Below are 15119 nucleotides of genomic sequence, written 5' to 3' on the forward strand. Positions count from 1 at the left end.
AGAGGAGCAAAGTCAGCAAGGACATTGTAGGGAAGGATTTTGGTCTTTCTAAATGCAAGAAGAAAGTGGTTGAAGGGTGTTAAGCAGGAAAGTAAGGAAACTAGATTTGCATTTTAGGAACAATCCCTATAGTTTCTCTGTGGGGATAGGGTGGGAGCTGCAAAAAACAGACATGGGAACAGCTCAAAGTATAGGTAGGAAAGGTAGGAGGTGGCTGGGGCCAGTGGGGAGAAATGGGCAGATGTATCCTGGAGATAGAACCTATGGCCTGGGTGTGGGGAGAGGGGGAGAAAAGGGACCCAGGTTTCCAACACTGGCAGCTGGGTGGATGTGGAGGTGGTATTTGGATTCCTGGGCACATTCTCTCCTGACGATAGGGTGGGAACCTTTATGGGGTAAGGGGCTAGACTCACTAGGAAGAAACTCACCTAACTGGTCCAGTGAACTTTTGTGGATAGTGAGACAGACTGTGGCATTTCCAGCTTCCAGAGTGGTGGGCACCTCTTCCCAGCACTGGTACACAGCCTTTGCCACCTCCGAGGGCATGAATCTCATAGTCACCCCCACATTCAGCACTGGCTGACTCCTGAGGGTGCAAAGAGGGGCTGAGGACCTGACTCTGACCTTGGGGAGGAGAACAAGGGAGGCGGCAGCTTTTGAACTGGACACACAGAGGGAAAGGGTGGGATGTGGGGAGTTATCACCTGAGCAGCAGCACCTGTCCCCGGGCCCCCACAGCCAGGTCCACTAGTCCATCCTGGGTGAGGTCCTGACCCCCACTCAGCGACTGTCCGAAATACTGGAGTGTGGGAGAGAGCTGGGAGCTTGCAATCCGCTGGCCAAAGAGGGAAAGGAGAAGTGGAAGTCAAGGGAAGGTCATTTGAGAGGTTTGAGAATAAAGATTTGGAAAGGAGAATACAGTGAATGAAAGTAGAACTGAATGGAAAAATTGAAAAGGAGAGATGAAGGGGTAGGAATGGAAAGCAAGTGTAGTGAGACCCCAGGGATCTCAGACAGAGAGAGGCAAGCTCCTTTGGTCCAATTCATGTGAGGGTACAGGCTAATGACAAAATTAAAGCATAACAATAGAAATATAATAGGTTCTCTGTCCCAAAAATAAATAAAAAACGTTGAAAAAAAAAAAATTTAAAAAAAAAAAAAATTAAAAAAAAAAAAAACTGAGAACAAACTGAGGGTTGATGGGGGGTGGGAGGGAGGGCAGGGTGGGTGATGGGTATTGAGGAGGGCACCTTTTGGGATGAGCACTGGGTGTTGTATGGAAACCAATTTGACAGTAAATTTCATATATTAAAAAAAAAAAAAAAAAAAAAAAAAAAAAGAAATATAATAGGTTAATTTACTCATCACGTGTATATTCCTTCATAAATATTTGATGAACAGAGTACTTAGTACTCCATTGAGTCGTCTTTACAAGAAGCCTATGGAGTTTATCATTTAATGTTTCATAGAGGGGAACTAAGGCTCACAGAGGTTAAATCAGTCACTGCCTAAGGCAACACAGCTGACATGACTGGCCAGGCATTTGACCAGGGCCTGCAATCTCTTACCCACTAAACTGCCCACAACAGATTGGAGTCTGTTTGGAGCCAAAGGACAAAAGAGAGATAATTTGCACTTAGCTGGGCCTGGTGAAGTTCATGGCAATAAACCCCTAAAAGGAGAATAGCTACTACTAAAGTCCATGACAAGAGGCACAGGGACATCAGGCACATCTAAGACATGGGAAAGGAGGTGGAACTGGAAGAGGCTTCAGAGAGGGGCCTCACCTGGCTGTGGGAGGGCCTGATGCCCAGTTCTGAGGTTCCATGAAATAGGTAGACAGCACCCCGGTTTTCTTGCTCTCCTGGGGCACCGATGGCGACGTCTGTCAGTTTGTCCCCATTCGCATCCCCCAGCACTGTCAAGGCTGCCCCAAAGCGGCCCCAGGGGTGGCCCTGCTCCCCACAGAGAATGATCTCACACTGCCACCTAGCCCTCTGCAGAACAAAACCAGTGTCATGCCCCAACCCAGACAACCCCTCCACCCCACTCCCAGGCCCCACCCAGCCCAGGTCTCATCAGACACTCACCCCCTGGGGCAAGTGGCACACGGACACCTGGCCCCCCCACGTCGGCTTGTAGTAGTGTGGAGCCCCAATGAGGACAAGGTCAGAGCTACCATCTCTATCCACATCCACAGTACAGAGGGAGGCCCCAAAGTAGGAGCCAATCTGGAGGGCAGAGCGTGAAGTCACCCTGCCTGCCTGCCCCCTGCCACCAGAACCTTACCCCGTGGTCCCCCAAACCCCTTCATCTCCTCCCTCTCCATCCTTGGACACCCTGCCACCCTCATGGTCCACTCTGGATTCCTCTACACCCAACCTGGGTCCCTGCAACTTCAGCCTTTGGCTTCCATTGTCCGGACTCCTGGGTGAAGAGGACAACCTTCCCAGTATGCTGATGGCGGGGAGCCCCCAGGATCAGGCTCTTCACCCCCTTCCAAAAGGCCAGCTCGGTGGAGTAACCTGGGGGGAGGGCAGGCCTCAGCACAAAATCTTCCTCCCCATCCCTTAAGCTCCTGCCCTTTCCAGGCAGCCCATCTCCTCCCGCCTGTGCCCCCAACCACAGCTTTTTCTCACCCAGGTAAGAGTCCCTCATGTCCACGTTCTCTTGAGACACACTGATGAAAGTGGGGCTCATATTTTGGGGGTATAGGAAGGCACCTCCAGACCAGCTGAAGCTCCCCACAGCCCCCAGAACTGGTCCATCCTGGGAGGAAAGGATTCCAGGGCTAAGCAGTTTTGAGTCAAAACAAGGCAGCCTATTCCAAAGCAATGCCTGCTACCGACTCCACTCATTATTTGGAATTCTCTTTTCCTTCCCCAGTCCTGTCCAGCAGCTTCAATCCCTGACTCCTAATGTCTCTCTCAGTCCATCCCCAGTGCCACTGCTCCAGTAAGTCCCAGCTCTTCTCACCCACTGCCCTTTCTGCCTCCTATTGTGTTCTTCTTCTCCGTCCTCCTCAGTGTTAGGTTTCCTCAGACCAAATATATAGCCATCACCCAGCTGGCAACCCAAGATGGCTCCCTGTCACCAAGACCCTGAGGATGGCATCTCAGGTCCTCCCCAGACAAACCTGTGGAGTTGCTCTATGCTTTGAACACACCGAGTGTTTGACCTGGACACCTCTCCTCTCTTTCTGAGACGCAACTCCTCTCTTGGGAAGAGTCATCCTCAAAGCCACCTTCTCTGTGAGGTCTTCCTTGGCTCCCTCGGGGAGTGATAGGTGTTTCCTACTCTGCATACCTTGCTTATTGCCTTTTTAAACTTTTGACTATAGATAATTTAGAACATATACAAAAGTAGAAAGAAATGCACAATGAACTCGTAAGTACCCAGGTTCAATGATCAATTCATTACCAACCTCGATTCATTTCTATGTCCCTCCAACTCACCCCCAAAACTCTTTTGAAGAAAATCCCTATGGATACTTTTAACACACATCTACTTTCACATAAGTCATGCTATTTTGTCATTTCTTTGGTCTGCATGATCTGGCCTTTCCCATCTCTCCACCCACTCCTTCCATGCTGCCCCTCACTCACCCTGCTCCAGCTATGCTGTCCCTTTTATCTCTCTAGTGCAGTAACCTTGTTCATGCTTCAGGACCTTTGCACTTGCCTTTTCCTCTCCCTGGAGCAATCTCTCCCCAGATTTTTCCACACCTATCCCTTTCTCATCATTCACCCTCAGTTGTTATTCCTCAGGCCTCCTCTGATCATCTCTCTTGCTCTCTTCTAACACTGAGCATAATCTGAAGATCTTTTGTTTGTGTTTATTGCCTCCTCCCACTGTATATGTGCTCTGTGTGAGAGCAGGAACCTTGGCTATCCTGTTCTCTGCCGTGCTCCTAGCACCTACATACACTGCCTATATGTCTCTCTCTAAACGGACAGTGACCTTGAGGACAGGATCTCCTTCTTATTTACTTCTGGGTCCCAGGTCCCAGCACAGGGCTGGCCCAGGATTGGTGCCTGAGACCTGTTTATCAAGCATATGCTCCACCTACCATGGTGAGCACTGAACTGAAGCCTTCTTGTGACATCTCATGCTGGAAGGAGCTACTTGTCCTCGACTGGGTTCCTGTGGGAAAACAGGTCACTTAGGCTCTGGGGACCATGAGACCACAAGGACTTAGAAGTAGAAGAATGAGTCTGGGTCTCAGGTTCTGGGGCACAATTTTGGGTGACATGTGAATAGGGATGGACCCTCAGAACTGTAGGGAACAATCGGGTTGGGAACCTTTGGATTCCAAGACCAAGCTCGCCCTGTATTTACCCTCCACTGCAAAGATCTTCTCCTGCAGCTGCTTCTGGATGCTGCTGAGTGCTGCAAAGTTGTCCACCTTGAACACGTGATCCTGAGAGGGCACTGAGCCAATGGTGTTCAGCTCCTCCCTGGCAGTGGGTTCCTGGAAAGCATCTCCCACCTGTGGCAGAGAGGCAGCTGAGGAGGAGCCCACCAACCTTTCTGCATGGGTGAGATGCAGTCTCAGTCTGAGAGAGCCACGAGGAAGAGGACGTACCCCAATGGCATAGCGAATGATGCCAGCTTTCTCTGCCAGGGGCATGACATCACTGTATTCCAGGGGGTCTTTGTATTTCTGCCCATCTGTGATGACAATGAGAATCTTCTTGGCACTTTCACGGGCACCATTCCTACTATGAAACAGTTCTTTCCTGTCAAGGAAGAAAGGGAGTTGGCTCTCCTGAGATGAAACTGATTTTGAAAAGAAATCATTTGCAGCTCTAGAAGGTCATCTGGGGAGACTAGGGAATCCTGGTACCCTCAGACTATGCCATGCATGAGGTGCATATTATCTCATGTAATCTTTACAACCAAGTTGTAAGTTGTCCTCATTTGGCAGTTAACTGAGACTTAAAGTCAGTAACTCCCAGGTTTTCCCAGGTCACCAGCAGGGAGCCAGAATGAGAACTCAGATTATCTGAGCCAAAGCTGCTCGAGGTGGAATCTGGGTCCTGCCAATCCAAGGTCAGGCAAAGAAGAAACACTGCAGAAGAGTCCCATCCTGTATCTGGGAACAGATCCAAGGAGGAACATTCCCCCTACAGCCTCCTTACTTCCCTTTATAGACCCTTTCCCCCAGAGCTTCCCATAGTCCTGGAGGTGGGCTGTTCAGACCAGCATGAGGAAGCGGTGTGGCAATGTGTCCACATGAGGTAGAAGGCGGAACTTACACCACTTTCAGGATGCCTGTGGCTGTAAATGTCAGGCCATTCATTTGGACAATTGGATCCACCAGGCTCTGAGGACTTGAGCTGCTCTGGAATTTGGTGAAGGTGAAGTGGATCTCCAAATCATTGGAGTACTGCATCAGTGAGAACTGCAAAGGCCAAGAAAAAGGCCCTGGTGCTCAAGAGTTATTATTTTTTTTTAATTTTTTTAACATTTATTTATTTTTGAGACAGAGAGAGACAGAGCATGAACAGGGGAGGGGCAGAGAGAGAGGGAGACACAGAATCTGAAACAGGCTCCAGGCTCTGAGCTGTCAGCACAGAGCCGGACACGGGGCTCGAACTCACGGACCGCGAGATCGTGACCTGAGCCGAAGTCGGACGCTCAACCGACCAAGCCACCCAGGCGCCCTCAAGAGTTATTTTTTAATAAACTTTAATTTTGGATTAACTTTGGATTTACAAACAATTTCCATGTTTTTTGAGGCTAAAACTCAGGGGGAAATTGGCCCAAAAAGAAAACTAGAAATCAAAAACAAATAATGTTTCTTTCATACTTTGGCAATATTGCAATATTTGTTAAAATAGGATTTTTAAAAACTTTCATAACGTATAAAATCCACTTGTAGGCTATATTTCCTCACTTCTCAAGAATTCATACACACATGTACACTAATTAGTGAGAAATAAAATAAGAGAAATCATGAGTTGCATGGAAAACACAACAAAGAAATCATTAAATATTTGGCCAAGGTGTATCTTCAGTCTAATTTCATATCAAAACTATTTTTGCAATCCTTTCAATGCTTTTTAACAGTAAAAAAAACTTATATTTCCTGGGCCATATAAAGACATATTAAATGCCACAGGGGAATTTCCTCAGGTAAGGGCACAAATCAGCCCTGCACTGAGACCTTAGCCTTATCATGGCACAGGTCCACTGAGTCCACCCCCAACAATGCCAGGTCTCCCCCTAGGTTGGCCTTTCCCAAAGGCAGCCACCACCACATGCCCAGCACTCCCCAGGTCTTGGGGATTCAATCTTCACCAGTGTGTTGGTGCCTTCAAACTGTCCCATCACAGCTATGACAAAGTCCTTCATCTGCTTAAAGTCCCTTTGGTCAATACTTCCAGAGCCATCAATCAGGAAGACAATGTCCATCTCTTGACTTGGACACTCTGTAGAGAAGGAGGAAGGAATCAGAGATGCTAGTGTGGGGCCCAGCTCTCTCTCAGGGCCCAGAAACCCTTCCTGCTCAACAGATTTACGGGGTCATTCTTGGTCTATGAACCAATTATTACAAATTTTCCAACACCCTCCACAGAAAAGGCCCAAATCCATTGCCCAAATATTAAGAAATAAAACAAAAACACAAAGAAAGAGAGATAGAGACAGAGAGAAAGAGAGAAACAGGGAAACAGACTCTCAACTATAGACAACAAACTGATCCTTTCCAGAAGAGACGTAGGTGGAGGGATGGGTTAAATAGACGATAGAGATTAAGAATCTACTTCCTAGTGCTGAAATGCCACATCCCCTACCCTGGCTGCACAGACATCCAAGGCAGGTCACGGCACCCCCCAAAGTCCTGAACACCCTTCCTCCACTCTCTCTGTCCCCACTGTAGATTCTGCTCTCACAGTTTGGTTGCGAGTTGTTTATGCTGCTATTTTATTTTTCCCTGGCATCATGACTTCTCTGGTCCAAAGCATTGCTCTCAGTCAGCACTTTAAGTGCCCCTAGCTCTTACTTGGAGCCCAGTATCTCTTCTGATACCACAGAGAAGACAGTTTATCTGTATCTTCCTCCTAGTCCAAACACGTGGTCCTAGCTAGAATTTCTGTCATAATGGTAATTACATATTATGTGCCAAGCAGAAGTCTAAGCACTTTATATTTATATTAAATCCTTCAATCCTCATAACCACCTCAATTATTAAGACCCAGTTAACCAATGAGGAAATGAAAACCAGGGAATTAGGTCACTTGCCCAAGGACACAGAAGACAGACTTATTCAGAATGACTCTCAGAGAGATGATGTTCAGTGTCCCTGGCACCACTGTCTGTGGAAGACATCAGCAACAAAATTGTGCATCACATTTTCCATGGCCCTAACATTTTCTCCCCTTAGAAATTCATCAGTGAGTGATCAGGAATGGCCTCGTACTTGGATCCCTGGATCTATCATCTTCACCACATTTTCACCATCCACCTTTCACCTTTCCTCTGAAAGCCCAAGAAGCATCTCTACACCTGTTGGCAACTGTGAGATCCTCATGCCTCCTGCTGCCAGCACTCTGAGGCTCCCTTCTGCCTCATCCAAAACTTTCCCCCTCGACCAGCTTAGAGAACCTGTTGTAAGCTGCCCTTCTTATGAGGCCAGACCATGTTCCCAGACCTTCTTGGGCTCACTGAGGCCTCTGAGAAGAGGCCATGAGCACAGGAGGCCAAGACCATAGTCTCAGGCTCTGCCCACTCTTCTGTGCCAGTATGTATATAAAACAGAAATGCTGTCTCTAAAGGGACCTACTTGGCAGGGCAGCAGGCACTGTCTGAATGGTTTGCAGGTGGGAGCCCAACAGGAAGCAAAAGCCTTCTGCATACATATTCTCCCCACAGGCTCTGTGCATGGTTGGGCCGCAGGCCTAGAGGCAGAGACCTGTGTGAGCAAAGGGGCCCCAAGATTCTCCATTTTCTTCTCCCCCAGCCCAAGCCTCCTCTGGCCCCTGATCCTGCCCTTGTGACCCTTCTATGACCCAGAGAAACTCACCAGCAGCCAGGAGCGATTGTTGGAGGCTGCCAGGGACAGGCCCAGGGACATGTTCACGGCCTCTGGTGGTGCTGAGGGCAGATACACATGATCATACTCATGGGCACACCCTCATTTGGGGGGAGAATCAGGACTAGAGGCCAAGGAGAGACATTCTGGTACAGGAGGATTGAGGGCCCCAATTCCCAGGTGGAGTCACTCACTGTGCAGTGATATAGGTTGACATAGGCCAGTGGCAGCTGCACAGTCATACAACCGTCCTGTCCGGTTGACCGCCACCACCTCCAGGGGGGCTCCCACCACGAGTCTGGAGGCACAAGCATGACATATAGTTGTATGAGGGGTAAGGGCACAGGGCGCTTCAAGTGAGGAAGTATCACCATGTAACAAGGAAGTGAGAGTTTGAGAGGGAAGCTCTTGGCATTTGCCACTCATGAGGCTACTCAAAAAGGAGAGCTTCAGTTTAACCCACATGTGCTGAAGGACTATGCTGGACTTTTTGTTTGTGTATGTGTGAGGATACATAAATAAATTTGTATGTATATATACAAATGGTTTGAGTGCTGTTTTTTAATATTAACCAAAAATAAATATATTCAAAAGAAAAACATTTTCCAGCCATGAGTAAGTGCATTTTGTTTCTGGGGTACCATCATTCTGAGCCACCCAAGAAATAGATCACCTCAAGTTACATGGAAAAAAAAGAATTTTTTATATTAAATATAATTTATTGTCAAATTGGTTTCCATACAACACCCAGTGCTCAATCCAACAGGTGCCCTGGAAAAAAAATTAAAGGTTATTTATTTTTGAAAGAGAGAGAGCATGAATGAGCTGGGGAGGGGCAGAGGGGAGGGGAGACAGAATCCCAAGCATGTTCCATGCTGTCAGCACAAAGCTGAATGTGTCACTCTAAGCCACAAACTGTGAGATCATCTCCTTAGCCAAACTCGGATGCTTAGCTGACTGAGTCAGCCAGGCACCCCTACATGGAAAAATTTTAAGCCATAAGGTATCAAAACAAAAATATTGTTCTGTAATTAATTGGATAATTTAAATATAACATAAGCAATTTGAGTTGGACAACTTAAAGCAAAAGCATCAGACTCCATATCAATATCTACAGTCATATAAGTGCAAAAATTTATTTACAAAACCTTTTGAGAGGAGAGAATTTTTTAATTTAAAAAAATGTTATCTCTGCCAACAATCTCTCCACTCAGATGAGAAAACTAGACAAATATTTGTGTGTTTTTAACTAATTAGCCAGGCAAACCACATTAGGTTAGCATTTAAATCTTCCTTCTAGAAAGCTATTCTTTTATGGAAAACTGAAATCCTTGTGGGTCTAACACTTGCTGATGAAAACCTAAATAGATGGTTAGAGATGTAGCAGTTTGGCACCTGCTGGCATAAATGGATGAGCAAACTTTTCATCTACATGTTTTTCTTTACCCTATCTATTCCTGATTCATAGGCCTAGTCTTTTCAGTGTTTGGGTTGTGTTTCAACAGACAACAGGAAAAACAATAACTTTGTAGCAATCAGCATGTCATCCAATCTATATATTTACTTTTTTGTAAATACTGGTGAACAGCAGTCAATCAATAGTTTATAGATGTGTGTGTGTGTGTGTGTGTGTGTGTGTGTGTGTGTGTGTGTAACTGATGGTGATGGAAGTGGGACAGTGGCTATCTTTGAATTTGTTGGATTTTGAGTGATCAGAAAAGGCCTAAGGGAATTCAGGGGAGGGGACCTGAGGATGTTCTGTACCTGGATCCAGGTGGCAGCTACCTGGGTATACACATATGAAAAATTTATTGAGTTGGACCTTCCAAGATTGGGCACTTCAGTTTTTGCCCGGTATATTTCAAAACAAACAAACAAACCAAAAAAAAAAAAAACACCCATAACTCTGACATCTGGCACTTTCTTCCATGCCCCAGCCTGACAGCTGGGTGAGGAAGGGGGACGGATGTGCTCTTAGAACTCAGTGACCTCAATATGCTACTTCTTGGCCAATGAAATCTTCTTGTATTCTCAGGCTCATTGCCAACTTGACCTCCTCTGTGAAGCCTTCCTGGAATTCCCTCCTGGGTTTGATCTCTTCCTTCTTATGCCTCCAGATTTCCGTTATACTTGCATCACATTGGGACTTTAACAACTTGGGTCCCTGCTGCTGGGACCTGAGAATGTGAGTTTCTGGAAGCAGGGTGAGGTACATAATTGACAGTCCCAGTGTGAAATAAAAATGTGGGCCTTTTATTCTGGGAGAAAAAAAGTTTTTTTCCCTTTTTTTTTCCTCCCCATGATCCTCCTCTTTACCTGTCCTGTCTTTACCTGTTTGCTATTTAGTGTTGATTTCCCCAAGGCACAGGGATTTTCCCAGGGCCAGTGCAAACCCCACAGACTGGGAAAACTGTGCACAGCCAACCTTGACCTTGCCTAACTCATACCAGGGGCTGAGGGTAGCAGGGGTCACTGGATAGGTGTGGGGAAGCAGGAAGCTAAGAACCACTCCACAGAAGGCTAGACTGCATGTGAGCCAAAGCTCCAAGCCTCCAGCACATCTCCACTTCCCCATCAATCTTAATGACCACACACAAATGCTAAGACCAATTCTTAATAATTTCAAGAAGAAGACTGCAAAACATTATTACAAGTGCAAGGGTAACTGTACTGGTCACTTACACTGGTCACATGCCATGAAGTGAGACCTGTCTGGAGGAGATTCAAGATCTCCCTCCTGAAGGAGTGTCTTGTCCAGAGTTTGTGACCCTTCCTGGGACCATGAATAGTTGGTAGTAGTGGTGTCAGTGGTGTCAGACTTTGCCCATGCTGCCCTTCCTCCAGATACCTCCTAATCCATGTTCATCCATTTGCCTGAAGGCTGAAGGGGTGAGGGTGGGGAGAGTGGGCAGGGCTTACCTCGATCTGCCAAACTGGGCCACACTCTGTCCAAAGCTAACTCCATCCTCTTGAAAGACCATGGGCTCCTCCACATCCAGGTTGAACCCATAATAAGAAGCAATGACTGAGGAATATGGAGAGGGAAGTGAGGGTGGGAGGAACAGTCAGAGAAGCCTCATCTCCTCTGGATACCTGACTTTTGGGATCTTGATGCCCACCCCAGTCCAGCTCATCTTCCCAGGAGAAGGGTGTTCTTTTGTTTCCTGATTTGCCATCTGTGTGGCTCCTGTCTCTCCCTTCCTCAACAATAATCAAACCACAATACAAAGGGCAACAATCCAGAGAAATGCCCCCTCAAGGATATTTCAAAGGACATGTACAACCTGAAATTGAGCCTGTCACCTCATGGTATGTTAGCTCAAGAATGCCCCTTATGATAATACAATTCATTTCCTAAACTGAGACCTTCTGAGAATGAAAGGGACACCATTAATAATTACATCATGGTCCACCCTAAGGTCCAGATGGGGAAACAGACTTAGAATTTTTTGATTAATTATTTATTATTATGTGTTTCCCATGCCCCCCTTCCTTGGTGCTAGGCTCTAAGACAACAAGGACTGCAACCATCTTGTGTTGGTGCCTGAGGCAGTGCCTGGCCCTTAACAGGTGACCAATTACTTACTATTTGTTGGCTGACCCAGAACTGCACAGGAAGTCCCTGGTAGAGCCAGGATTCCAACACACTCTCCTGATCCTTCACATTCTCCTCTCTGGTGACTAAGCTCAAAAACCTCAGTGGAAGGTCCCCTACATTTCAAGGGCTTTTCCCACAACTCTCACTCCTAGACAGCAGGTTTCTTCTCCATTTCTACTAGAATTCCCAGCTGTCTCTGGATTGAGGAGTCAACTCCAACCCCAAAGTAGGGAAGCTCTAAGAATATAAACCATTAGGCCAGGATGTGACAGGAAAGGTCCAAACAACTGAATCTTGGGGTTCTGGGAAAAGGCCAGATGTTGAAGGTGCCATAACCCTACCATGGCCACATGCAAGGGAGCTTCACATCCCAAATCTCCTCAAAGGATGATTCTATTTCTGAGTCTGAAAAAAGAACCTATGACCAGACAAGTAGGATGATGCCAAAAGTCTCAGACTGAAATGTCTCAGAGGCCAAGAGGGTGACATCAGTGAGTGAAGTGGGTGGTGTGAGTACCAGGGAATTATGGGCACTTAGAGAATGTGGCCCTTTTAAAGGAGGTAAGCATTACCAGGGTCTAGAATTCAGAGCTCCAGACCTTCCCATTTCTCAAGAGAAGCTGAAAGTCTGGATTTTTGTGTGTAATCTGATTTTTGACTGACACACAAATCATTTCAAATGACACAGAAATGTGATCCTGTTACAGGTTCAATTTCTGGACTATTCTCTTGGCAGTCGTGGAACAACCTACCTGAAATCAAAACCAAGGACCAAGGATGAGATATCCAAAGTTTCCCTTCCCTATTGACTTCTATGGCCTTCCCCCCTGGGGCTCTGAGGCTGACTCCTGTCAACCATACAACACACACACACACACACACACACACACACACACACCAGGGACCTGACAGAAGGTGGGGGGAAGCCTTGGGGAATGTGGAGAAGTAGTTTATTCTCCACCCAAACTTAGCCTATGAGTCCATCTTATCTCATCTTTGCTCAGGTTATGACCCTCCCTGATTCCAGGCCATTCCTCTTTCCACACCAGACTCTAGACACTAAGGCACTCCCTTGCCTCACCTCCTCCACAGAGCTATATGAGCTGACCACCAGCCCCAGAATGCCCTACCAGATAGAGACCTCTGGTCTCTCTCAGAGACAAGACAGACCTCTTCCAGCTCTGAGGCCCCACTTACCATCTAAAAGGAGTATAATTCCAAAAGCCATCATTGAGCAGTGTATCGAAGGAGAAGTGAAGAGCTGAGCAATAGAGCACTGAAGGATGCTCAGTGTCCTCAGGGAGAATTAAAATAATGACTCAGGCCTTCAAGTAACAGAAGGAGGGGCACAGTGAGGAAGTCTTTGGTTAATCATAGAACAGAGGCAGGGACAGAAGGCCAAAGACACCCTTGGAGAAAATCGCCCATACTCTCCCACTGCCACCACCTCTAGAGATCTGGCTTCCTTGTCCAGGGCCTGGCTTTCCCAGAAGTCCACCCTCCCCCATCCCTTGAGACCTAGTTGATACCCAGGGAATCCTGGGACCCCCCTGGGGCCCAGAAACCAAAGTGCATATGACTGGGAGGGGTAAAACAGATGGCTGCAGATGCCCCACCACATGGATGTGAGTCTGGAGAAAGGCAGACCTTCCCCTCAGATAGCAGTGTTGGGGATTGAGCACGAGTTAGGCTGTTGTTTAAAAAACCAGACTCGGTGCATCTGGGTGGCTCAGTCGGTTACGTGACTGACTACAACTCAGGTCATGATCTCATGGTCCATGAGTTTAAGCCCTGTGTCAGGCTCTTAAATATAGAATAGAAACTGAGGGTTGCTAGAAGGGAGGTAGGTGGGGGTGAGCTAAATGGGTGATGGGCATTAAGGAGGGCACTTGTTGGGATGAGCACTGTTGTATGTTATATGTAAGTGATGAATCACTAAATTGTACTGAAACCAATAATAAACAATATGTTAACTAACTTGAATTTAAATTTAAAAAATTAAAATAAATTAAAAAACAGATTCCATCAAGAGGAAAATGTATAATCAAACTGGCAAATAGGCTTAGTAGTCATACAAGGGGTTTACTAGTCCATAATAAGAGAACAGACTACAGATTGATGTAACGATATGGATGAATCTCAACTTTGTCATTAGGAAAAGAAGTCAAACACCAGACTGCAAAATGTTTGATTCATTTTGTATGAACAGGCAAAACTAATCTATGAGGATAGAATATGGAACAATGATTACCTCAGATGAGGTGGAAAGGGAACTTTTAAATTTGTTAAACTTAACATTCAACTCCTGATATTTGGTATCTAATACTTTAATATTTTAACATTTGTTAAATGGGATAAGGGTAGATAAGGGTATTTATTCTTTGTAATTTCCTTTGTGTTTTGAATATTCTATAATTAAGCATACACAAATGTTTCTCAAAAACATGAAAAAAGGTCCAAAGTATCAAAGTCCAGGAATAGATTTATAAGGTTAAAATACAGGGCAAAATGATACTCAGCAGAGATAGGTTAGCCAACCAAGAACTGATGTCCAGCTACCAGTGCAAAGGTAAAATTCCCCTGTGCTACAGCATGTGATAGGGAACAATGGCAAGGTGTAAGTGGGCAAGATGATCTTCTACATTAGGTTGCTGCATGGCTTTCATCACTGCTGGTTTTACCATGGCAGGAGCTAACTTCCCCCAAGGTCTTCAGAAGGCTATTTAGATCAGCCAATTGTAACCTTGACCATACTAAACACTCTTGGATAGTCCTCACAAACTCTTGGTATTTGTTGTATTAATGTCCCCTTTTCAGGGTTGCTTCTTCACGTATTTTTACTGATAAGCCTCCAGCAGGGCCCTCAACAGCTGAGCTACTGAGTTTTTATTAGTGAGAAAAGATGAGATAATGACATCCTGAAACAACTTTTTTATTTTCTTTTATTTTTATATCAAAACAACTTTACTTATGAAAGCAAGTTTTATTTTGTCTTGCTAGTGGATCTAAAATCATATTAAACCAATACATAAATCCTGTGCTTCTGACCCACTGGCTATAGCTTGAAGGTCTGCAACAACCCCTTCCTTGGATTTGAGTAATTTCCTAGAGCAACTACAAAACTCAGTAAAACCCTTTACTTACCAAACTACTGATCCATTAAAAAGGTTGTTAACTCAGGAATAGCCAAATGCAAGAGATGCATAGGACAAGGTATGGGGAAAGAGCATGAAGGCTTCATGGCAATCATGGCAATCTTCCCAGATCTTTACTTGTTCACCTACCTAGAAGCTACCAGAACTCTGCTTTTGGATTTTTATGAAAGCTTCATTACATAGGCATGATTGATTAAGTCATTGCTCTTTGGTGGTTGAACTCAATCTAGAGCCCCTCTCCCCTCCCAGGAAATTGGGGAGGGGGGGTTGAGACTGAAACTTCTAACCTTCTAATTCCATGTTTGACTCTACTGGCAACCAGTTCCCACTT

General features: G+C 45.9%; 1 protein-coding gene across 5 annotated transcripts in view; it reads right to left on the minus strand.

Annotated features, from left to right (window-relative positions):
• LOC131501683 (integrin alpha-D-like) overlaps nt 1-15119 on the minus strand; it is a 155946-nt gene that overhangs the window by 8899 nt on the left and 131928 nt on the right. For 3 of the 5 annotated variants that reach the window (XM_058712056.1, XM_058712055.1, XM_058712059.1), the window contains exons 1-16: nt 12831-12960; nt 10955-11060; nt 8230-8333; nt 8027-8097; nt 7787-7901; nt 6304-6434; nt 5259-5404; nt 4586-4739; nt 4339-4489; nt 4070-4143; nt 2640-2769; nt 2383-2525; nt 2091-2231; nt 1788-1997; nt 705-835; nt 429-586 (exon numbers count right to left, since the gene is read on the minus strand). In XM_058712056.1, coding sequence (XP_058568039.1) covers nt 429-586; nt 705-835; nt 1788-1997; nt 2091-2231; nt 2383-2525; nt 2640-2769; nt 4070-4143; nt 4339-4489; nt 4586-4739; nt 5259-5404; nt 6304-6434; nt 7787-7901; nt 8027-8097; nt 8230-8333; nt 10955-11060; nt 12831-12864 — 1999 coding nt within the window. In that variant the 5' untranslated portion in view covers nt 12865-12960. Of the gene's footprint in view, nt 1-428; nt 587-704; nt 836-1787; nt 1998-2090; nt 2232-2382; nt 2526-2639; nt 2770-4069; nt 4144-4338; nt 4490-4585; nt 4740-5258; nt 5405-6303; nt 6435-7786; nt 7902-8026; nt 8098-8229; nt 8334-10954; nt 11061-12830; nt 12961-15119 lie in introns of those variants that run through there. The other 2 variants (XM_058712057.1, XM_058712058.1) reach the window with 2 other exon arrangements.

The sequence above is a fragment of the Neofelis nebulosa genome, chromosome 18, assembly GCF_028018385.1.
Source record: "Neofelis nebulosa isolate mNeoNeb1 chromosome 18, mNeoNeb1.pri, whole genome shotgun sequence".
NCBI lineage: Eukaryota > Metazoa > Chordata > Mammalia > Carnivora > Felidae > Neofelis > Neofelis nebulosa.